Source organism: Cnephaeus nilssonii (assembly GCF_951640355.1).
Source record: "Cnephaeus nilssonii genome assembly, chromosome: 21".
Classification (NCBI taxonomy): domain Eukaryota; kingdom Metazoa; phylum Chordata; class Mammalia; order Chiroptera; family Vespertilionidae; genus Cnephaeus; species Cnephaeus nilssonii.
In genome coordinates, this window is record NC_137092.1 from 16,975,421 (window position 1) to 17,001,273 (window position 25,853).

General features: G+C 35.7%; 1 protein-coding gene across 1 annotated transcript in view; it reads right to left on the reverse strand.

Moving 5' to 3' along the window:
- Positions 1-547: 547 nt before the first annotated feature.
- The window catches only part of KIFAP3 (kinesin associated protein 3), a 118,737-nt gene continuing 93,431 nt past the window's right edge, over positions 548-25,853 (reverse strand). The window contains exon 20 of the mRNA XM_079760743.1: positions 548-1,823. Coding sequence (XP_079616869.1) covers positions 1,715-1,823 — 109 coding nt within the window. The 3' untranslated portion in view covers positions 548-1,714. The remainder of the gene's footprint in view (positions 1,824-25,853) is intronic.

Consider the following 25,853-nt stretch of genomic DNA (forward strand, 5'->3'; position numbering starts at 1 on the left):
AAGATAAGTTCAGCTAATGTAAATTCTATGAAAAAAATAAAACAAGTTAATGTAGTAAGAGTAACTAACACACGTTTAGTACTTACTGTGTTAGATTCTCCATATGATGTTCTTCCTAAATCACTTTGTAATAGTATGTGGGAAGTTAAGCTTTATAACGTTTGCTTTGTCTTTCTATTAATGTCACTTATTATGTTTATTTAATCTTTGTACATATGACAAATAACAAGGCAAGATGCTTAGTGTTAAGGTTACTGGGTTGGAAGCAGGGAGACAGATTATGTCACTGACCAAACAGGTAAGCTTGGGCAAATAATTTCATCTCTCCTGGCCACAGTTTTTTCAACTGAAAGAATTTGATAAGGTTGCTTCAAGGGCCTTTTCCAGTTTTAATAGTCTATGGTTGAAATAGAAACCAAGACAAATGTATGTTTTCGGAAAGATCAATTAGGTTGAAATTTCAAAGACACAAATCATATTTCAGAGTCACATAGTCCCTCAGAAGCATCATATTCTTAGACATAAGCAGTAGTTTAAAAATGTTGACTGTATTGAACATTTTTATGTGATTGGTTTCTCAAATAGGTAGATGGACTGAGTTATTTCAAAGGCTCTTTCCAGCTCTACTGTTCCTTAAATATAAATCAAGCCAATAAATAGTGCAGTAGATCAATGAGATCTAAAACTCAAGGACAGAAGTTGTCTTTGATCTATGCATTCCCTTCAAAGTCTTACATAATTCCTTCCACAGCAAGTGCTCAAGGAAATAGTTACAGATTATTGCTATTTTATTTGCGTTAGTAAACTTTAAGCATTATAACATTGAGCTATTTTCAAAAGTCATGATTAATTATAAAGTCTTTCCATTTCTTACTACCTAAATCTATCTTATAACAACAAGTGAACAAATGGGAAACAAGTATCAAAATATTGTTCTTAATTTTCCTCAGAGAGAGGAAAATTAGCTTTACCATACTTTAGATTTCACAAATCATAAAATTTAAAAGCCCAATACTAACCTAGTTTCATGCATACTAATAGATGTCCCAGACTTTCTATATTAAAATCAGAAAGACATGAATGCAAATGGTTGAAGAGACTATAGTCATATATAACAACATATGGGATATGTTCCATTGTTAATTGAAAACTCATAGTAACTTTGGGAAGCAACTTTTCAGGCACATGGCATGGAATAAAAAGGTGACGTCTTTTTATAAATTTTCAGGGTAGCACATGCCACATGAAATACTCAAGAGTTTACAAGGGGGGAAATGAGGCGGGGAAAAATAAAATTCATATGCACCCTATATAAGCATGTAACTCCTAATGAAACACATTAAATAGAAACACATGACTTTCTCTAATTCATTTGTACTTTATGTTTCTTTTTAATAGAAATTAAATTAGTCACTTAATGTACATAATGTAGTGTTTGTTTTCCAGTCTAGTTGCTTTTCAGCATCCACTTCTGAGTCTCAAGGGAAATGTTATCCAGGATCAAGATACGGCTCGATGATGAACAGTGTCAAGCATCCACTCTACTTAACAGGGGACGTAGGGGGTGCAGTTAACCTGCAGCTAACAACATGAAACGAAAAAACAAGCACAGACCTGCAATAGTATCAACATGCATTATTAGCTCAATATTCAAAGTCAACCCAAACCACACAGGTTTCTTCTAAGCTAAGAGCACATATGGAAAGGGACGACTTTATCGAGATCCGTAGCCATAGTAGTAAGGTTCATCAGGGCGGAATCCATACGCTGTCGCTGGGCGTCCCAGAATGCCAACTGGCTGGCCAAAGCCATCCATTCCAAGGCTAGAAAGAGAAAAAGAAATATGTTATATTTTTCATCACACATCCACAATGCAGGTCAAGTAAGAGGCCTGGAACTTTACACCTTCAAGATTCTCTTCCTAGCAGTGGAAGTGATTGATGTGGATATTACCAATCCTTTAAAAAATCAATATAGCCAAAAAATGTGTATGATAAATATTTACTTCTAATGATGTGCATTAAAAATGTTGGGAACCACTGTCATCAGGGTAAAACCATTAAAGATAAAGAGGAGGACAGATCAGAAAAGTTTCAATAAATTACATGCATATATGGCTTTTATGCCAGAATATTTAAAGATTTTACATGCTAGCAATGATCTGAAATACAATGCGAGGGAATGCTAAAACTGGAAAAATGAGTTTTGCTGTTTATAATGAGATCTCCTTCATAAGAGGATGTAGGACTGATCCACTATTATAAGGACATGCAGTTGGATTTTAACAGTAAATGCTCACTCAGGGCCAAATTGCACACTAAGCATGTGAGTAAAGGAAGAAGACAGGACATTTTACAGAATTTCAAAGTGAGCCAGATTTGATCTTCAATCCTTCTTCTGGCTCCGCAGTGCAAAAATTTACTCAGTAGTACATGTTTGAGTAACAGCAAGTTAATTATACATTTTGATTTAATTTATTCCATGGAAATAGAAGTCCAAAGATAACCTTCAGTTATAAAAATAACTTGATATGGATGACTTTGAATATTATTACCTTAAACAAATCACTGTTCCATTAGTAAACTATTTAGAAGAGTATCTGTTCTCCAGAGCACCTTTTAAGGTTCAGAGAATTACCCAACACTTAGCAAAATCACGAGCTTTGCCAGGCAAATATGGTAGCTGCAACATGCTCATGCACAGCTCATGCAGTGAATGCCAGTGAGCTTGTTTTCAATCAAAGGAAAGGGCTTATGATGCAGAAATGTAAGCTCTGAAAAAATAAATATATTTAAATGATTTAAGATTATATTATTAGATGGAAAATACTTTTCTCTTGCAAGCAAAATCTCAATATGATTAAACAATATATCCAAATAGCCACTAACTTACTCTCACAGCTCAAAATGAGATGAAAGCACTTTATAATTTAAAATATTAAGGTTTTAAATAATGTGTGTGTGTGTGTGTGTGTGTGTGTGTGTGTGTGTGTGTGTATTGGGATAGAACTTAGAACTAAAATGTAAAGAGTCATAATACCTATAGGGCATATTAGTCGTGTGCATCTACCTCTCAGAGGAATAGAATTTCTGAAACGTAAGTCTAGGTTAGCATTTATAATGAGTGATGCTGGATAAATCAAACTTTTGGGCTCTGTCTATAATTTCTGAAAGTTGATTGAAAATCTTAAGTTTGAATTTTATCTTACAATGGCAAAATATTAGCACGCCCCTCCTACCTTGGTCCTATGGGAAGGTTAAATTTTATGATGAAGAGAAATATTAGTCTAAAGGCAGCTTTAAAGATATCTCAGAAACTAGTGTAGTCCATGAGCTCAGCTACACCTGCATCATTTTAGAATCAGAGGAAAATTGCTATAGAAATTTACCCCCTGGAGCACTAAGGCTAACAAATATATATCTGAACAACACTCCACTATATAAAGAGGGATGGCATAGCTGTGGGTTTCAACTCCTTCCTTTATCATCTTTCTACTTAAGCCACTCCCTACAGATTTTAGCATCTCTTCTGAGGCCAAGCAGCAGCAGACTTAGGTTAAACTCAACTCAATTTTGTCTTTGTTTCTCAATCTAGGGGCTATGGTGAGATCTCTTTCAAGAACTTGGAAATGAGAAGCACACAGCAGATCAGTGAAGAACTAGACAAAAGCACCTTGAACACTGAACCTCTCACAGAACTGTGACAATATGACTAATTCTATCTAAAGGAGGAAGGAGCCTCAGAAGGCAGTCTGTCCACAAGCTCCCGAGGCAATGCTGGTAGAACCGACCCAAGCAATGTCTTGGGGGGACCTCTGACAACACCTGACTGTTCTGGAAGGCTTGTCCTCGGCGAGGAAGGAGCCTCAATAAAGGTTCTGAGAATCTGAGGTCATTATACACTCAAACGGCAAAACCTTCCATTTTTTCTTTCTTTCTATGACCAACAGGCAAACTTCTGATCACTGTTTTCTCATGGGGCTTGCTAACAGGGTAAAGAATAAACAGACATCTGATTTGCCTGATGTTGTTACTTTCCATAGTAAGTTGACCGGTGGGTATTACGTTTTTTTAAATGTCAGTCACATTGCTGGTAAGAATTTGCACCCAGTCAGTGAAAGTAAGACGTAACCCAGAACTCTGATGAGTTTGTGTCTGAGCCTGCAGGTTTCCTATTTACACAGAGACATCTCTGTGCAGTACAATCTCAAGGACAAAATGTCTTGAATTTCCACAGGAGGAGGAAAATTTGAAGCCACCTCTATTCTTTTGGGACATGTGGACATTTATTTATTCTTTCTCCCGTGGGAGGCAACAGTATGAAAGGCACGTGCACGCCCTCACGAGGGACCCTGAGAACCAAGGGAGACTAAGCTGTGCGATGTGCACCTGCCCTTGCCCGGCGAGACTGTTCTGCTTCAGGTAAGTGCGTATAGTTGGCTGTTTATATGGGACCTTAATCTCGCACTGCACGTGTGTCTCTGCATGTGCATGTCCGCTTCCTGGTACTGCTGACCTATACACAGGAGCTGTGTGTCCCTTTAGATCAGAATATAGTACAACTAGACCACTCTTCCTTTCCAGGACTAGTTATATAGTATCACTTGACCTGCATCCTCAGGTCTAGATATCATACTTCGGAACTTTAAGTTAGAAAAATACCAAAATGCAAGATCTCTTCTTGAAAATATATAATTTTAGTTCAATGAAAATGGTTACTATTTGTTGTGAAAAGACAACTTGGAAAGGTAAGGGCTCCAACCCCACCTGCTATTGTTTTATGATCCAAGAACAAAGATTTTGGGGTACCCTGAGAGGAAAATGGCAAATTCTTCATCAACAAAACATTCATATTTAAAATCCAAAAACAAATATAAAAACTACACCTAGGTTTTATTTTATAAAAACCCTTAGAGCTCTTATTAGCATTCAGCAAGCAGGAGACTCAATTTCCTGTAATATTAACAAGGCTCCCAATAAATTTTTAACAGCATTCATTAGAATTCTAAACCTGAGATGATGGGGGGAGGGGGACCCAGACATGACAGGTGACGCATCACATGCAGCACAGTACACGGGGACAGCAGCCGGGGGCAGTCCCAGGCCCTCTGATGCTCTCACTGAACTCCGGGCCAGAGCTGACATTCCCAAAGAAAGGGAGGAAAGCCACCTACCTCTGGCTGTTTGGGAGGTTTACTTAGTGCATGTTTGTAAAGCACTTTGAAATCCTTGGATGAAAAGTGCTGCATAAGTGAAAAGTATTATCGTTACTTTATTAAAATTAGATAAAAGCAATACAAGACTTTTTTCCCTTCTTTGAAATTCCCAAGTAAGCAAAATGAATGCAGAGTGAATAGTGAATATATTAGTGGATGCTACAAAAGAAAATTCCAGCCATGTTCTCTTCCACAGAATCTTTGTTGGACACATTTCCAGAAATCATCTATAGTCTACACCAGTGATGGCGAACCTATGACACGCGTGTCAGCACTGACACGCGTAGCCATTTCTGATGACACGCGGCCGCTGAGGCGGCCGCATGCCGAGGATGAAACATTTGCGACATAATGTTTTTTCCTCAAAGTGACACACTACCCAAGTTATGCTCAGTTTTTTGGCGAAATTTGACACACCAAGCTCAAAAGGTTGCCCATCACTGGTCTACACTTTCATCCACAACAGCACCCTTAACAGGGTCTATCCCATTCTCGTGAGAACACCTCTGAAATGCAGGTCTCACTCCACCGTGGAGGCAGTTCATGCCATTTATGGCCACATCAGACTGTTAGAAAGTTCCTTGTTACACCGCTCTGAGATCTGGTTCTATTAGTCCTCGATTTATCCTCTGGAGCCACACGAGAAGTCTTATTCTTCTTTAGTATCTATTTTACAACTCCTGTTTAATCTTTCCTCATGATATGGTCTCTAAAAATCTTTACCATCACATTTTCTCTCTAAAATACTGGTAACTTCACTTTTTTCAGTATTTTTCTTAAAATGAAGCTGAAGATGTATAACTTATAATGTGGTCTGGAACCAGTATAGAATATAACGGGATTCTTTTTCTGACTCTGCCAAAGTAGGCTAAAGCTGTATTGATCTTAAAGTTCTTTAAGGTCTCATTACCACAAAGTGGCTTACACTGAAGGCACATGTGTCTGTGTATAATTCTGTGTACACACACACACACAGGCACACATACAATTTTCACTTATAACTACCATGTTGAATATCTTATAAAAACTTTGGGTCTTTCTTTAGTGATTCTATTCTACCTAAGACAAAATCTTTTATGACAAATACATTTTTAAATAGGGAATGGTGAGTCTTATTAACTACCTATCTTTGTGGTCCATAAGGTAAATCAAAGGCTGGAGTTCTTTTGAGATTGTGAAGTGAAAGGGCTGAAGGACAGCAAGTGGAATGTTAAGGTGAAAGTCTTGGGTTTCTGATGTGAGCAAGTGGCAGGAGATAAGGCTTAGAAAGGGGGGTGAGGATAGATTCTGAAAGTTCTTCATATGCCTTCTTAAAAGCTATATACTTTTGGAGAGTTGTCATGATTTTTAAGAAGGGGAACAATTTACTGCTGTTCTTTAGAGAAATAACTGTGGTAACAAAAGGTGTTGAGAGGCAAGAGCATGGGGAACATTTAAGAGCATATTATGGCTGTCCACATGTGAAGTCATTAATGAGAGCTGGGAGAGGCATTGGCAGAAAAACAATGATCAAATATGCTATATATATTTCAAACCAAAAAAAATAGTATTTTTTTTCTTTTAAAATGTGTGTGGTTTGCTATTACTATTTGGGAACTGAGAATAAAGGGAAAGAATATAAAAATTGGCTGAAAATTTTAGAAGTTATAGTTAATTGTGAACAAAACAAATTTTGCCCCTTTAAATGGGAATATGCTTCATGCAATAACTAGAGTCTGTGGTATTCTGCGTAGATGAAATCAGTAGTTTGCCTCTGTATTCAATAGAAAGGGCTGGACTGTTCTAGCAGAAGCGAACATTTTTTTCTTGATATTCTTACATACTAGAGGCCTGGTGCATGAAATTCGTGCACGGGGGAGGGAGGGTCCCTCAGCCCGGCCTGCATCCTCTCGCAATCTGGGGCCCCTTAGGGGATGTCCAACTGTCCAGTAGGATCGGGCCTAAACGGGCAGTTGGACATCCCTCTCACAATCCAGGACTGCTGGCTCCCAACTGTTCACTTGCCTGCCGTCCTGATTGCTCCTAACCACTTCTGCCTGCCAGTCTGGTCACCCCCTAGCCACTCCCCTGCCAGCCTGATTGATACCTAACTGCTCCCCTGCCAGCCTGATTGATGCCTAACTGCTCCCCTGCCAGCCTGATTGCCCTAACTGCCCTCCACTGCAGGCCTGGTCACCCCTAAGTGCCCTCCCCTGCAGGCCTGGTCACCCCCAACTGCCCTCTCCTGCAGGCCTGGTCCCCCCCAACTGCTCTCCCCTGCAGGCCTGAGGCCCCCCCAACTGCCCTTTCCTGCAATCCCTGTTGCCCCCAACTTCCCTCCTCTGCCAGCCTGGTCACCCCTAACTGCCCTCCCCTTCAGGCTTGATTGCCCCCAACTGTCCTCCCTTGCAGGCCTGGTCCCTCCTAACTGTCCTTCCCCTTCTGGCCTGGTCACCCACAACTGCCCTCCCTTGCAGGCCTGGTCCCTCCCAACTGCCCTCCCCTGCTGACCATCTAGTGGCAGCCATCTTGTGTCCACATGGGGGCATCCATCTTTGACCACATAGGGGCAGCCATCTTGTGTGTTGGAGTGATGGTCAATTTGCATATTACTCTTTTATTAGATAGGATAGTCACAAGAGAAGTGTTGATCAAATGAGACAATGCCTATAAAATTTTACCTAATGTTTGTATAGTGACATAGTATTATTAAATCAAGATCTAAAGGTTCGTAATTTTCAGACCAACCACTAGATGGAGGGCTTGTCTTATCACTGAGTATTGCCCTTTTGCAAAGTTAGAAAGCAAGCTTTATAAAATTTAAAATTTTCAGCTATTTACCTCCGACAAAATGTGGTTTACATTGCTCTCTCATATAATTGATGTCTTCATTTTATAAGTGTGAAATAATTTACTTAGAGCTAAACAGGAATATCAGGCATATGCAAAGTGTTGTAACTAGGCCCTATGAAAAGGCTAGGAAGACTCTGTTGTCTTGGACACTGAAAAATGTAATGTACATGCATGCTAAGGTACTACTGTTGTAGAATGGCTTCTATTATGTTCATTGAACTGTTGACAGGGTCTCATTCCTACAAATTTATATGTAATAAATATATATTTTGGGTTGCTCGAAAATATTGCTTTGGACCTGAGCCTTTGTATTATTGAGAAAATGAGCAGGTAAGCAGTCTTTTAATGAGCTTCACCAATATATATCAAGTTTAGCTGTAATTTCCCATTTAGTTTTCTTTTAATCTTTCATAGGTGTGATTATCAATTTTCCTTTTATTATAAAACTAAATGCCTAAGAATACTAAAGAATCATATTTTTAGTGAAATCAAGCTAAGTAATATTTTCCCCCAAAATCAGGGACAAATGATATGAGTAGTGGGAAGTTGTGTTTAAAGTACTCATGTGGAGTTTACATTAAAAAAAAAAAAGACATCTATCAGTTCTAATGGGAAAAGTACCACTGACAGATCCTTTTAATTTAGTTACTATACTGAGATGCTTCCGAGAAAAACTAATCTGTACGAATGAGGGAAGCATGTGTAACATGGTCATGAACTTATTCCAAATGAAAGAAAATCTATTTTATTGATGCTCCTGTAATATCACTCAGTCTACACTTCTTTTATTATACATTTTAATTTGTTTACAGTTGGTATCTTTTCATATTATACAACATCTGCATTAAGTTTTCTATCCTTTTCCTTTTCCTGTATTTTATAGCCTCACTGAGGTTTCTCTGTTAATGCTAGTTCTTGGGCATCCTGACTCTTCCGGTTGCATCTGACGCTTCTCTTTCACGACAGTCATTTCTTTATGAGCACTGTAATTTTTTATTGTGCTCAAGTTCAGGCTTATTTGTTTTTTTCCCCTGTCTGTTGGCCCTTGAGCGTTGGAAATATTTTTACAGAGAGGTTCTGTATTTGCTTATAATTTCAAGGCCCTGCTGATTTCACTGTCCTGAAGCAATTTTAATAATTTCTGGATTTGGGGTTCCCTCAGTTATACTATACAGTCTAAATTCTGTATTCCCACTCATGTATATGGAGCAAGCTGGTGAATTAAAACCAGGAGATCTCTTTTCAACCGAAGTTCCCAACTTTATATAGGGAATTCAGTGCCACCCCCCTATACACCACAAAACCCACACCCCATTCAGGATTCTTGTGGGTGCTTCTTTTTTGTGTGCTATTTTTGTGTCATTGGGGTGTTTCCTATCTTTGTGAGTTTTTGTGAACTTGGCCAGGAATTATAAATGGTTGTCCTATTCTATGCATTTATATGGGAGGCTGCCCTTCCAAGTCAGCTCGGTCTACCGTCTTGCTGGAAGTCTCCTTCCATTTTACACTTTTTAGCTGCTCTGCACATTCAAGGAAAGAATTTATAAGCTTTATATTCCTGTAACTCAAAATTGGCTTTCTTGAAGAGAACAAGGATTTAGAAGAAACAACTGAGCCATTAGAAGATGTTTTCTTTTCCCTTATTTGCAGCAATTAACAGAAAATATACCCTAATAGATGCCTGGTGGAAGCTGTCAGATGTGGTTATCAAGCCGATGGGAATATTTACTCAAATCTATAAAGGTCTCCAACTTTTTCAGCAATCTTTTAGTGAAGGTATCTTTAACTTCCACTTTTTCAATGAAGCACAAGGCTGCTTGACGCCGGCAGTTCTGTAATATCAAGCAATGCCTCATTTCACACCACCAAATGTGCGGGGAGCTCACCGAGCTGCTTAAGTAACCCCTAGGTCAATAAACTGAGTCATTAGCACCTCCTTTGAATAACTGTTTGTCTGTTACTGCTTCAACATTTATATAATCTGTCATAATACCTTGGTTTTTTAAGGTACAAAAATGACTGCTGTAGGCTTAACATAGACACTATAATGTAAGTAGCAATGTTTTCACAGTGATGGTTTAACTGTCCTGTCTGGTACTGAGTGAGTTAAAGCCCGAACACCACAGCTAATTACTCTGTAATGCTAACCTTAGTTGCTGGTTCATTTTGAGACTCTTTAAAATATGAACTGTGTATTTTACCCCTATGCACTCTCTTAATGATTTGTTTTTTTAGACTGAAATCACTTCCAGCCATCAGTTATACCCTTGGTCTCTACATATGCACTTCTCCAAGCACAAATATTTCTTTTTCCTATTGGCCTGCCAGCCCTGTCAGAGCGAATTTCACTTTAAACTCAATGCTATGATACTTAAAACCTCTTGGATTACTCAGGCTGCCAGTGTGATCTATGACCTTCCGAGAATGACAGCTGCACTTTCCAATTTGCTTCTACTGCTTGGGGAACTAGAAAGCACATGCCAAAGAGGAAAATGTTTCTGATGTTGAACAGAGAGGAGAGTTCTTGTTGGAGGTGGGAGCCGGAGACTATTAGGTACTGAAAAATACGAATAAGAAATGAAAAGAAACTAAACATGCTGTAAAGTCTAAGACCTTGAGCATAATTCAAAAGTTAATGCTGGTACTAAAAACTTTTGAGTCCAGTTAAAATATGAATAATGACCTCCAGTTACTGTAATGTAAGCACCAACCAGAAACTTAAAGTGATAATGCAACTATCAAAATGAACAAGTTCAAGAGATGGAATAGCATCTAAAACTATGACAAGTACTATAACAAAATGGATTGTATCTTTCTTCATAAAACACAGCAATCTGACATATGGACATAGTCAATGAGGTAATATGGCTACCTAACGTGCACACTACCCCTACTGACATACCAGTCTCTCATAAATGGAAAATTATGGTTAAGCTTCTGTTAAAACCTTGTCTCCAAAGTGCTTAAATAAATAATATAGTTTGGGAATATTTCAATATAGTTTTGAAGCTTTTCACTTTCTTTTGTTATCTTACATAAGAGGGGGATAAATGTTTGTTGTAAAAAAACTCAAAAGTTATCAAATATAAGAAGCGTGATGTAAAGTTTCCAATTTATGTCATGTCTACTTATTCATTTACTTGTCTCAATATTTAGGTTAAACAATATACAAATTACCTTTGGCTGATAAAAATAAAATAGTGGTTGCAAAGTTAAGACTTGTTTGTAGGTAAATCAAACTAAGTAACATATTTCCAAAACTGCGGGTACAAGAATGGATAATAGAAATAGTATTTAAACAAATTGAAAGTGTATGATTTAAAATAGCAAAGCACGAAAGTTTGAAATTTTGATTCTCAGTAAGTTTATGCTATCAAATATACAACAAAAAAGCATTTTCTTGGGTTATGATAACATTTCGAACCTCTATTTTGGACAGTGTTATGAGAATACTATCTCAGTAATTTCAGTAATCAACACAGGCAGATAAATATTTCATAGCTATATGGTGCCCTCTGAAGCATTCAGAACCTCAGTGTACTGTGCACTGTACCAACATTGCATGTAGCACTGGAAGAATAGGTACTAAAGTAAATCTCCACTCTTAAATTTTACGAGTTCTCTTGGTCCTTGAGAATATGATATATTATGGATCTGTAAAAACAAACAAACAAACAAACAAACAAACAAACAAACCCAAGGTGAATTCATTTTCTACTTACATCTATCTAAGGCTAACTTTAGACTGTCAAGATACAGACTGACTTAAGTCCTTCTGATCAACCGAATGCAGTCTTCTGATGATGACACGAAGTATTTCCTTATCATTTTCATAGAATGGGGCTGAGCTCTTTCTGGGCACATTGAGTTGATACTAAGCAAAGTAAGTGTACATTGGAAAGAAGTATACAAGCTTAACAAATAGTTTTCTGACTTGTACCCTATTATCATGTTTTAAATTAAAGTAACTATTTTCAAAGCAACATAAGGAAACTTTTTAAAAGTGCTGATGTATATAAGCATTTCCCTCCCTTAATTTAAGGACTGGCAATTATGTTTATTAAATTCAGCAACATTAATTTAAATATGAACTTAACTCCTGAATTTTTAAAAGTCATTTGGGCGCAATGACCTCAGAAACAGAATATCTGAATAAGATTTCTGTCTCTATTGATAACTTTTTTCAGTCTATATCTGTAACTTTCTTTGTCATGATTATTTTTGTAAAATAAGAATAACGGCTATCCCTTTTAACATCTGTCTGCCTTGAGATTATATTTCCAAATCTCTTACAAGAACAGTATGGTGACTCTTATACAGTTGGTGTTGTTATTGTTCTGACATATGAAAATAATAGAACCTCCCCTTAAAATACCTAGGAAATCCTGGCTCCTGCCACCTGATCTAGACAGTGCAGAGATCTCTATCATATCTGGCACACTTCTCATGCATGCTTTCTGTTTGACATCCTGGGGCTCTTACATGATTCATAGAGAGTTATGCCTATGCACAGGCGACTAATTGTTATTGCACCAAAATAATGCCACAGCCAATCATACCTTCCTTTTACCACAACGAGAGTGAATGGCTTGTGTAAGTGGGATTCTGTGTTATGACTAATGCAAATGATACAACACCTTTAGCGATGAAAAATACTAGGAAAGGTTATTTACATGCTTTCTCATCTTTAATATTCAGTGATTTTACTTTGAAAGTAGCTGATCAAGGGCAAGTTTTTTGGTTATTTCACACAAATCATCACTTCTCACCTTGCACACATTCCTGTTCTCAGGCTGACTGCTCTAGTGTTGGCTTCTCTTTGAAAAGGGCACAGAAGTACTTAGAGTGGGTGTTTTCATTTTGGGATGTTCATTGTGTTGGGGTTGTGCCAACCCAACAAACTGGGACTTATAAGCAAAGCTGGGCAACGGTGAGGAGAACTCGCCCTGGAGATGGGAATGCAGCGTACATTCTTGAGATTAAGGGCAGAAGAGGGTTTTAGGTGGAATTTCAAACTCACACACAGGTGTCTTGACCCTTGAACTACTTGGGTCTGAACTGTGCGGATTGGTCACACGCATTTTTCAATGGACCAGCACTTTGGAACCGTGTTGTTCAAGGATAAATTCCCGGTGGGAACCTGTGTATGTGCAGGGCTGACTGTAGTTATATGCAGATTTTTTACTGCCTCGGAGATTGGTGCACCTAACCCCTGCATTGTTCAAGAGTCAATTGTATATCTATATTAGTTATTTCAAGCATGCAGGATGAGGAAAGATTATAAACTGATTTATTTTAAATGACTATGGTACTCACTTGCTGATGGCAAACAGTACTTCACTCCCCCAGACTTTGAGAAATAGGCAAGTTGCAACAGTAAGAAATTGTAATAGTTTCTTTTTCCCCTTTGTGTATACAGAGAATAAGTTAATTATAATAATTCAATATTTATAAAGTCCTTAAAACCCAAAAACCTTTAAAAAATGCTTTAGAGACTTTTAAGAATTCCTATTCATTTACCACCTCAAAGCTATCTCAGCATGAAGTTTTAATACCCATGTAAACATAGCTTTATGGGTTTCTTGTATCAATTTGAAAAGATGTAATTTTAAGTTACAGTTGCAATTTAAAAATTTACTTGCCTAACTATGCTCCTAGAAGCCCCACCTCTCCTTTCTCATTTGAGGGGCTCTAAATTAGCCCCTTGATACTGTCCACACCAATTTAGATTAATTTTTAAGATTGCTTTTGCCTTTTAACTTCTGACCAGCCAATATGAAGGTGCTTTGATTTTGGCTGGAAAAACCTGAAAAGGAAAGGATATCTGAAAAAGTGGGATGTATCAACTTTAGGTAAAGCTAAACAACAAAAAAAATAGGCTTAAAATATATGTGTGTATGTGTGTGTATGTTATATTACATGAGATAGGATGCTGACTTATGTCCACAAAAGAGAAGATATTCAAGAAGTCATTAATTATTCTCCTGTTTATAAATCTATTAAAAAGACTTTAATCTTTAACTTAATCAAAGGGCATAAAAAGCATTTGTTGATTGTGCCATTGTGCCTCACTAGTCTAAAATGAGGCCATAGAAATATGTAGCTTTTACATAAAAACCGGCATAGACATACATAGGATTTATGATGGCCAATAATTCACTTTAATAACAGAAGTATAAAGTTTAGAAAATTACTAATATTCTTCTCGAATATAAAAACAAATAGCATTTGAAATTAGATTCTATTATAGAGCCACACTTATCTCTTTGAAATAGCTCTGAGTTCTATTTAATTGATGAAGGCACTAAGTAGTTAAGAGATTACCAAGTGATGGGCTACTACTGAAAGACTGTATATTGACCTAAAATTCCTACAGGTAAAATCTACAAAACTATAGTCCATAATTAATCCCCTTAACTCCAGACATCGTCTCCATTTTCAAATAATCATCAATGGAGGTTTATTGTGTTTAAAATGAGAAAACAGAATCCATTTGAACAAATCTTTGTAATCTAAAACTCCATTAAATGTTTTGAGAACTCATCAATAGCTATTCCCTCCCTCCCTCCCTTCTTTTATAAAATGGGTTTCCTCAAATCTCACGGTTATTCAAATTATGTTTTGAAGGACATAGATGTGTTTTTGAAGAAGCATTATCTCTATTACAAAGCCACAATGAGTTGCCTTCTGTACTCATCATTATTGTTATAATGAAAAATTTACTGTATAAAAATTCTATTGACTTACAATCACAATGCAGGATTTTATTAAACAACCTATGTAATTCAGGAAGTGTATTTCAATAATAATGCAATTCTTTGTCAAAAATTGCACTGTGCCCTAGCTGGTTTGGCTCAGTGGAAAGAGTGTCAGCCTGTGGACAGAAGGGTCCCAGGTTTGATTCCGGTGAAGGGCACATGCCTGGGTTGCTGGCTGGATACCCAGTATGGAGTGTGCAGGAGGCAGCCGATCAATGATTCTAATGACATGGTTTGATCTCTCCCTCCCTCTTCCTTCCTCTCTGAAATCAATAAAAAAAATTAAAAAAAAATTGTACTGCGAGGCATAAAATGAAAAAAAAAAGTGTTTATCATTTAACATAGCATGGCATTCTTTTCCAAAGATGATTGATTTTGTGTCCTCTTAAGATTAAGGACAATTCAGAACTGTTTAAGATGTTTATTTCATTGGAATACTCACGTGCATGCACGCACATTTAATCAAGGTGTGGGAATAACACAAAAGTAGGCAGGAACATGTAGAAGACTGGGGCAGAAATAAAATATTTGGACCAGCTACAATTATAAGAAATATTAATCATGCTTTGTTAACCATGATGGTTCTGTTCTGATTAGAGAAAGCACATTCTAGCCTCGCTGAGAGATAAACGCCCTAGGACTTGAGAGCTAACATCGGAAGGCAGTCCATCCTTTTTCTGAGAACTGCCTATCATTATGGACAGGTTTACAACCTTCTGGCACCTAGTCCTGAAGGCACCTGATCTTTAAAACCCCCTATTACCTGTAATCTGGTCCCGAGGCGCCTGAAGGCACCCGATCTCTGTGACTCCCCCCCAGTCCACATGACTTGTAACCTGTAATGATTATCCCATGCCCACTTTCCCATACCTGTAATTCCTACTTGCTCATGTACTCTTCATCCTTCTACCAAATATAAGCAGCTGGCTTATGGTGGGGTGCAGAGAAGATTTTTGTGGATGACCTGCTGCTTTCCCATATGCCAGCATTATTGGAATAAATGCTCATATATGATTCAACCCTGTCTCTGCTTAATTGGCCGAAGTAGTGACAGGCAGCCTGGATCCCTTGGTTGTCCAGTTACAAGACCACTGATGTCCCAAAGTTGACAAAGTACTTAGTATTGATTCCTGAATGCCTTTTCTAAGCCAAATAATACTATTAATCATAAATATTTTCAAAAAGAGAAAGTTGAAATAAGGAATAATAATTATGCTTTAAGTCATCTCAAATAATGACATTTTAATCCTGAACTATAACTTTCTTGAGGGAAAAAGAATTGTTTCTCTATCCCTGGGGCCCATCCAAGTCCTTGTCAGTTAGAAAGGTTACTAAATAAAATATTAAGTGTTAAAAGAAAACGTTAAATGCACATTCTTACCTTGATTATATCTTTATTTTATATCCTATAAAGTTAATTTAATTTGTCATCACAGAAACTTTAGAAGTTAAAATATCTTTTAGAAATGACAGTCTCTAACAGCACATATGCTATCCTTCTGATTTACTAGTTACTAACAGGTCATTAGTTAAGACCCAGTAATAGGAAAAAAATACGGTTAAGGAAACTCTTTATTCATTTTAAGTATAGCATATAATTTGTTTCTACAGAACATAGGCTATTTGATAACGAAAAATAATATAAAACTACTTAATACTGGGACATAAAAAGTTTCTTTCCCAATAATAAAAATTTTTTTATGATAAAGAATGCTGATATTCGATAAGGTAAGTACTTCTCTCGTGTGTATGTGTGTATGTGTGTGTGTGTATACATACATATGTGAGAAGTACTTCAATGAGATATGTTGTAGTATAATACATGTGTACTAAGAATTTCTTAACTCAATCTTAACTATGAAGGCAGGCATCTTCATCTACAAAAAATACTGCAATTTAAAAGACATTATGATCTTATATAGGTTATTAAAAAATTTCCCACATAGCATAGGTTCCTACCAACAATGTTGTAATATAAGCATATAATACTATATATGTGCATGTGTGTGCGTATATATATATCTTGAGTCTATAATAAATACAGGGTGGGGCAAAAGTAGGTTTACAGTGTGAATGCATGAAACTGTTTATTCTTGTATTATTATTTGTCCATTATTGTATTATTTTCTATATGAACAACTGTAAAGCTACTTTTGCCCCACCCTGTACTATACATTGTATATTTGAAAGGATGCTGAAATGGTAAAGATTAAATATAAATTTAAGACATTGTTAAAAAAAATTAAGATTGAAAATAAAATACAGCCCAGGAAATAGAGGAAGACACATATGTGTTTGAACACTGGCTCTGACCCTTACAACTCATTTATTAAACAAACATCTATTGAGAACCTACTGTGCCAGGCACTGTAGGCCCACCTTTGAATATGACAAAGTTCTTGGTCTTCTGGAGACTAACCTCTTGTGGAAGAAGGCAGATAAATAAATGACTGGGGTGCTAACACAGAAATTAGAGGATGGGGAAGGAGCTTCTTTGGTCATTTTGTCAGGAAAAGGCTCTTGAGGGAGTGATACCTGAGCTGAGATACTTGAGATGTTCATATAGAAAATAATACAAAAGGGAAGTTTCACAAAGCAGGACCCAGACACTCCTGAGGATGAAGGACAAGGAAGGCCCACCTGATGTGGCGATGTGAAGACCACTGGCGATCTTGACAAGACGGGAAAGTGAAGAGTGAAGAGTCTTTTGAGAAGCATGTATGATGGGAAGTGAGAAATGGGCAGTAGTTGGAATGTGATGTGGGGCCAATGAGAGTTTAACTTTGGAAATTCCAGAGAACGTTCATAAGATGACAAAATGATCCAGTAGAAGGGAAAAGAGAGGACAGCAAAGAAATCCTTAAGAAACAACAGGGATGGGGCCAGAGCAAAATGGACTGGCTGGACTACGCAAAAAGGCCACTTTCTTCAGTGTAACGGAAGGAAGAAAGATGAGTAGAAATAGAAGTAGACATTGGGTGGTAGGAAGACAACCGTGGCAAGTTGGTTAACTTTATAAGCTTCAGTTTTCTTACTATTAATGGCTCCTTGCCTGAGCTGTTGTGAAGATTAGACAGGGATGTAATAAATAGCAATTAGCATGCCACCTGGCACTCAACGTACATATCTATATATAAAAGGCTAATATGCAAAGTGTGCCCTCGGGAGTTCGACTGGGAGTTCGATGGCAAGACTAGGAGTTCGATCGCTGACCACCAAGGGGCGGTGCGGAATGAAGGAAGGCTCCAGCTGGCAGCCGGCAGCTGGCAGCAGGGGAAGGAAGGCCTCGGCCTGGCAGCTGAAAGGCCCAGATCAGCCCTGATCGCCGGCCAGGCCTAGGGACCCTACCCATGCACGAATTTCATGCACCGGGCCTCTAGTATTTCAATAATTGCCATCATTATTATTAATTAACAGATCTAAGATTGTAGGAGGAATTGAAACTATTTTAGAGAATATTTCAAGTAACTGAATTAGGATAAAGATTAAGTCTATATGACAGTGAAGCCTGAATTGTTTCTAATTCTTTCCAGTAATTTCATTTAAAACTGTTCTGGACAGTTCATGTTCCAGAAACAAATTTTTGAGCAATTTTACTTATTTTTTTGAATAATAATAAAAACTTAACAAAATTAATGTCTGTTCTGTGCAGAAATTTTTTGTGGACTTTCAAATCCAGAACATTGGATGGATTTTGGACTAATGGTCTGACACATATTTAATGTTACAGAAAAATGAAGAAGCAAACTACAGAACAGCGCCCCCACCCTATCCCAGATACAGAGTCTAAAATTCTGTGTTAGCCTCCACCATTTTGTTCCACATGGAAACTATGATGTTTTAGTTTAAGTGCACATAGACTGGCTTATTTTAAAGTTCAACATTTCTACATTATATTTAACACCTTCGAAAAAGGCCCAGGTTAGTACTGCACCTCTCTGTCTTTTAAAATTTTGAAATCACTCGTTTCTCATTGGAGTAACTAAAAATAGGCACTTCTCCAAGTGGGTCCTCTGTTTTATCAGGAAATCTTGATAAATTTAGAAATATTATCCTAAATTTCAATGTAATTTTAGTTATTGTTTTTATGATAGTTATCTAAATCACTGACTGGGTATTATATACTACTAGAGGCCCAGTGCATGAAATTTGTGCATTGGTAGGGTCCCTAGGCCTGGCTGGGGAACAGGGCCGATCAGGGCCTTCCAGCTGCCAGCCGGAGCCTTCCTTCCCTGGCTGCCAGCTGCTAGCTGGGGCCTTCCTTCGTTCCACGCCGCCCTCTGGTGGTCAGCTCACATCATAGCGAGCAGTTAAACTCCCGGTCAGTTTAACTGCTGAAGGGACAATTTGCATATTAGCTTTTTATTATATAGGAGGATTGATTTATACTCAACATTTTGATTTTTATGAGAATACAAATGATTTCTTCTGTGGAATCAGATGGCAATAAGGTAAGTGTAACTTCAATTGTGAGAAACTAGAAGTTGATTTATTTCTTTTATATATTTTATTTTAGAATACTTCATATTTATGTTATTACGATCTATATACGTGGATAATATTATTAGAATATATTAGAATATATTTATCAATGGCTATCATCTAAAATGGCCTTCTAAGAGTGAATTTCTGGAAGGAGATAAGTTCCAGTTACAAACCACAAAATAAGACAGTAAAAAAGAGAAAAGGTGTAAGTGAAAAATAAATTTAACAACATATATTAATTGAATCAAATAATGCCTCAATTATAAGGTCTAACTGTAGCAAAAAAAGCAAATAAAAATATGAGATTTTATTGTAATTCAGCATGAAGATACATATGTTTAATGGTGTATAAAATAGTTTGAGGGCATGAGTGGGGGGGATGGGGAAATAATGGGGGAATAAGGACACATATGTTAACACCTTAATCAATAAAGAAATTAAAAAAATAGTTTGTTTTAATACAATTTTAAATTTCCTTTGATTTATTTTACAAATATTTATAATATTTCCAATATGTATATGGCCCCATTTGATAGGATGGTTCAGTGCTTGCTTATAACAATCTTATTTTTACTTTAAGAATAGCTCTTATAATGTAGAGATCAAGGTTTTTTTGAAATTCTTTAAATTCCATTAAATACTATGGACTCTTTAATCAAAAGTTAAAAATAATGTTCTGGCTTATTAAATAAATACTAAGTACAAATTTATGTTGAAACTGAACATACAACACAATCAAAGAATTGACAAACTTGTTAATTTTATTTGAAGAGAACAAGTGGCCTGGTCTTTGAAAAGCACTAAAGTGGACCCACTTTGAACCTTAATGCTAGTACACATCGCATGTGCCCTGACTCCCTCAACCCACCTCCTCAACACATGCACCCTTCTCTCCTACGTTTGTTAACATCCTAAATCTTTCTCCCAGGTTTGGTTTTTAACCACTTACTTTTGATAAAGTAGGTCACTTAAAAAGCAAGCAAGCCCAATAAAATGAATTACAAAGACGACAAGATTAAACCGACTGCACCATTTTCATACATTGTAGCTGAAATTCTGCAAATATGCAGTTGGCTGTGGTTTGGCATTTAACAGCATGTGATCAGTAAGGAGGAGGAAATTTTATTCTCATTAACTGTTGCAGATTTACTGCAGTGAAAAAGAGCTATGTAACCCGAGATGTGACAGTACAGAAAGATCAAAGCCAGGGACTGGAAACTAAATAAACCCTCTGGCTACTTCCTGCAAGGAAAATTCACTTTGGCAATGTAAAACAGAGCCCAGTTAAAAACTACTCTGTTTTATGAGCTGTCATAGCAGCTCAAGTGGTTTGGACCGGCTGAGTTTAGAACATTATATTTCCTTGTTTTTGTCTTAGATATTGCTGCAAGCAGTTTTATAGACCCCCCCTTTTTTTTCTTTAACACAATAACAACACACACACACACACACACACACACACACACACACACACACACACACACACAAAAGAAACTCTTTTCTTTTGGTTGAAACTGAGAAGGTAACTGCTAAACTTATTAAAGCAGGCAGGTCTTCATTTGCACATTCCTTTCTCATTTACTACAGTTTAATATTTTGCTCTTAGATTTATTTGGCAATACATTTACTTTAATAATTCATCAACAATCTGTATAATTCCTATTCAAAATAAGTGCAAATCAGTTTACAGAACCCACATGGCTCATTATCTGAGGATTGAGCTATTTGGTAATAGCACATCTGGAAGGACTATGGAGAATATGGGAATTAATTAATATTACATTGAAAAACCTTTAGGCTCTAGGTTTCATCTGTTTTTTCAAAAAGTATTTGAGAAAAAATATTTGGTTTAACATTTCTAACATAAAAATTTTAAAATTGTTCATAAATACTTAAATCACATTGTTAAATCAATCAAAACACAGACGGGCCAGAATAAATCAACCTTAAATTAGAAAATATCCCCTAGTTTAGGAGTAAGCTCAGTATCATTGAATCCAGACTTAAAGGAAATAAAAGATGACATGCTCTCTTTTCCTCTCATTTTCTTGGATGGGTGGTGGTGCTTATCAAATTGCTTACAATTTGGTTCTTATCATTAGCATGTGATTAAGCAAACCTTTATAATGACAATTTGCATACTATTCCCTTAAAAAAACACACCTCATATTTTTTTTGAAAATAACAGCATTCAATAGGTCAAATATGTTATAAAAGCAGTCATCTTTGTTGAAGGACTTTCTATTTTCTTTCCATTTAAATTTACAACTAATTTTTATATATCTGTGCAGCCAACAAAAATGCAATTAATACATATAAAAATGTATGAACTTTAACACTAGATAATTGCTCTTAATGGTGGTGATATAATTAACTTCTCAGTCACGACTGGATTAATTCCCATGTCATTTCTTCTAGTACAAAGCTACACCATAATTAATGTGTTAACATTTTTATAGGATTTAGTCATATTCAGATTACTTTTCTGTTTATAGACTAAGTTATGCTGAATTTCTTCTCCTAAATGAAGTCCTAAGAAAGTGATAATAAATTCGATTTTAAATCTGGTTTTCTTTGGGAGCACCTTTGGACTTTATATACAGCTAACATGCATGCCTCCAAAAACTCTGCTCAGATCACCAGATTGAAAATTAACACAAACTTTATGAGGGCAGCTCTGTCGCCAACTTCTATTCCTTCTAAATTTCAAAGGAAAATAAATCACTTAAATTTTTTTTCCAAGTCAGTAGTATAATTTCTCTAGGATAAAACATCTTCTAAAGTTTCCAGAATTCTAAGCCTTGATTTTTGGCTTCTATTTCTATATTTCAGTAAAGTTTATAATTTGCTAATGCTGATGTGTGATAGTCTAATAAAATTTGGCCTTAAAGTTATAGGCCCAATTTGCTAATAAAACCTAATTCAATTCTCCTTGGGAAATGCAAATCATTAGTGTTCTAGCAGTAGAACCAAATTTTCTTGCGATTTCATGACTACAAAGAAGTTGTCTCAATAAAAAGTAAACAAATAAGACAAGACTAATATATAAGGATTAATTTATAGGTATAAAATAATAGTATCATATATATATACTGACATTAGTTAATTAGCTAAATAAACTATTTGCATGAGACATTAACCCTTATAGACTGAGATTATCCCACGCATTTCATCCAAAATTGTTTATACAACTGTATTAATTTATAGAGGACTTTATGACCTAACTACTTAGGACAAATGAATAGTAGCAAACTAATTAAGGTGTTAATAATTTGTAGCAACTTGCCTATAATTTGAAGCGCCAATTTGCAGTAAATCATGTCAAATGCATTAAAGCAAAATAGATAAACATGTTGTGTTGTACAATGAGACCTACATATCTTACTCTGAATTGTAATAACATTTACTTTGAAAGTTTCTAAGCATAGTTCACTGTGAGACAAAAATAATGGCTTGCCATTTCGAGGCAGCAATGGTATAATACTAAGTGCTGGCTCTTGCCAAGCTTAAAGGCTTCACTATTTATTAGCTATCTGGTTTGGGGCTTGTCCCTTAAAAATCCCTTAGACTTAATTTCTACATTTGTTAAAATAGGGATAATACTATTCTTTGCCTTATCTAACTCACACACTTGTTGAGGATCAAATGAGATACATGATGTTATAAATGCTAGCTAAAGGAAAGTTACTAGCATTAGTCTTTGTATATTTAGATTTAGACCAAAAAACATTTTATTCTTTGAAACTTTTAGAAGGCTCTTAAGACAGTCCATCTTCTGAAGTAATAAAAAACGAACTGGCAGAATTGCTATGGGAGTATTTAGAAAGAAAAATGCAATTTGATATAAGAATTATGTTAGAACAAGAGTCTTATAGTGTGAAAACCATTTATTTGCATTGGTTTTATTTTATCATCAGAACTGTGTTATAGGGCTATTGCCATTCTTGTTTTCCTGTTTCACTATCTCACAAGTTTGAAAGTAAAATGACCACTTCATTACCTTAGATATAATTTTCCCTGTCATTTAGTATTATTTTTTATGAATGGTTTTAATTCATGTCAAGAAAGTTTACCACTCATTTCTGATTGGTTAATACTGATGAAGGTGGAAAGAACTGAAAATTATTTCTATTGATTATACCTAGGTATAGTACTTATTACTGAACTTGAAATACATATTTTACTTACATTAAAAACAATGTTATTTGGATAACCAAATACAATTATAATAAAAATTTCGGAGATTTGGATATTTTCAGATTAAATAATATACTCTGAAACAGAGCAACTTTTAAAAGTAAACAGAATACTGTCCTGTTACTCAATCCTACTGTTCCTATAAAGAGGTTGTACTCTATGTGTTTTAATCATGGTTTAACAAAATTTCATTAAAACAGAGAAGCAACTCTTGCAAATTTCCCAAACTAAGTACAGCTGAGAACAAGTATTAGAGACCTATGCAAATCATGAACAAAGAGGAAATAAAATATCTAACAGTGCCTTGCATAAGCATTCAGTAAGTTTTTGTTTTTAAATTTTGTATATTGTTTAATAGTTTTGTCTTAAAATAAAAGTATATTTTACACATTGAGATTAAATAAAAGAATCTGTTGTCCTAATGTTTTCGTACATGCAAATGAATATAAATGGAATGACTAAATGTTCCAAACATACTGTAGACTTTCATTACTGAAATTACAGATATGGCAGTGATGTACTCAATTTTATGTTATCAAAACATCACAGGTGAATAATGTTTTTTATATAAAAAGAGAATTTTCAATAAGGAAGAAGCAAACTATAAAATGTCTGTGGTCAACTCTTAAAAAAGTGAAGAGTTTTATGTTAAGTAAATATATATTCCTAAATGTATCTATTTTACCTATTTTGACTTTCATATTGACTTAAACCAGAACACTGACATGATATAATCTAATGTGTGGGCAATATCCTGTGGCATAAAAGTAGGTGCTGAAAATAACGTTTATTCCACAATTAGGCAAGTGTACCTCACTACACTCAGTGGATCTATTTTCTTTGACATACAATCATTTATTCATTTATGCAGGATTTATCTTTGATCACTTTATAAGGATAAAGTCTTAGAAATGAAGTTACAGACGAAAGGAAGTGAACAATTTAAGGCTCCTGTTCTCTGTTACCAAATATATCCCACAATGGTTTCATCCATTTAAATTCCTACAGGAGGTGATCAGAATACCTCTTTGCTCCAGTCAATACGTGGGTGTTAGCATTAAAAATCCCTGTCAATTGATAGGCAAAAAATGGAAATTGGGTGCTTTATTTTGTAACCACTGTGTCTGGAAAAATTACTAAAGTCAAGAGCTTTTTTTTTTTTTACAGATTTCATGAAGCATGTTCTCTACTGAGAAAAATAGAAGACATTAATAAATAACAAAAAGGCTATGTTCATTTTTGATAAAAATTTAATAGCACATTAAATAAAGCAGTGTTTTAATTAATGATTATCTTTAAAAGATTTCATAAGTATTTGCCAATACATTTAGTTCTTACAATACTGCTGAACAAAAATAGTTGGTCTCAATGTTTATCAAAGGAAATATTTCCTGAAGGTTCTTTTCACTATTTTTGGATCCTTTCATATACTGTCTATACTACTGCCACAGTAACAATGGTTACTAAAACTTCAGTTATTAGAACAAATGGGAGAGTTTGGGTTATCAATTAAAAATTGATAAAGGATTTCTCAAAGAATGGATTTTATAGGCATATTTACTTTCTTCTCAATATAAAATAAGTTTTGCATTGGCCAAATTAAGAGTTGTAATAGACAATCATTTCATTTATTCTTTAACTGCTTTGAAAAATCTAATCAAATAGAGTTCTAGAAATAATATGTAGTTCTGTAAACACTGCACAATGCACTTTAGACAGGGAATATGTAAATTTGAGGTGCTTTTCTCAAGTGAAAAAACTGAGTAAATAGCTGAGTAAAATCAAGGTGGCCTAGTAGCTAAAGAAATATCTAATTTTTACATGTAGAGTCCTTGTTTTAGGTAAAAATATACATTTAAAAATTTGAAAGATTATTTCTTATATATTAAGGAAGTAAGTAATTTGTTAGGTGTATTCAGTATGATTTTTAGAAGTACAACTAACATTTCAATTGTGATTTAATGTTTGAAAAAAATAAATTGAGCGAACAGAATAAAAGGTGCATATTGGTAATATATAATTAATATAATGCACAGAAAAGTTCATGCCAACATATTCTAAGAAAGAAGGAAAAAGAGGCAGGCTGTCTAACAGACACAGAAAATGAAAGTGTAAGAATCAGATGGCTCAGATAACGACACATCTAGTTCATCCCGGGCTCCAGTGAAATGGTCAGTAAATGACATCACCGTGGCAACCACAAAGAACTCCAGGCCCTCCCTCTGAAAAACATTGTTCAAAGCCCCAAGGAAACCTAAGCAGCCTCTGTAATTTTTTTCCAGTTTATGAAAATTGGATTCCTATAAAAGAAAAATGGACCATTTTTACTGCAACAAAAACTGATTTGTAAAAGCTGGAAGCAGTTT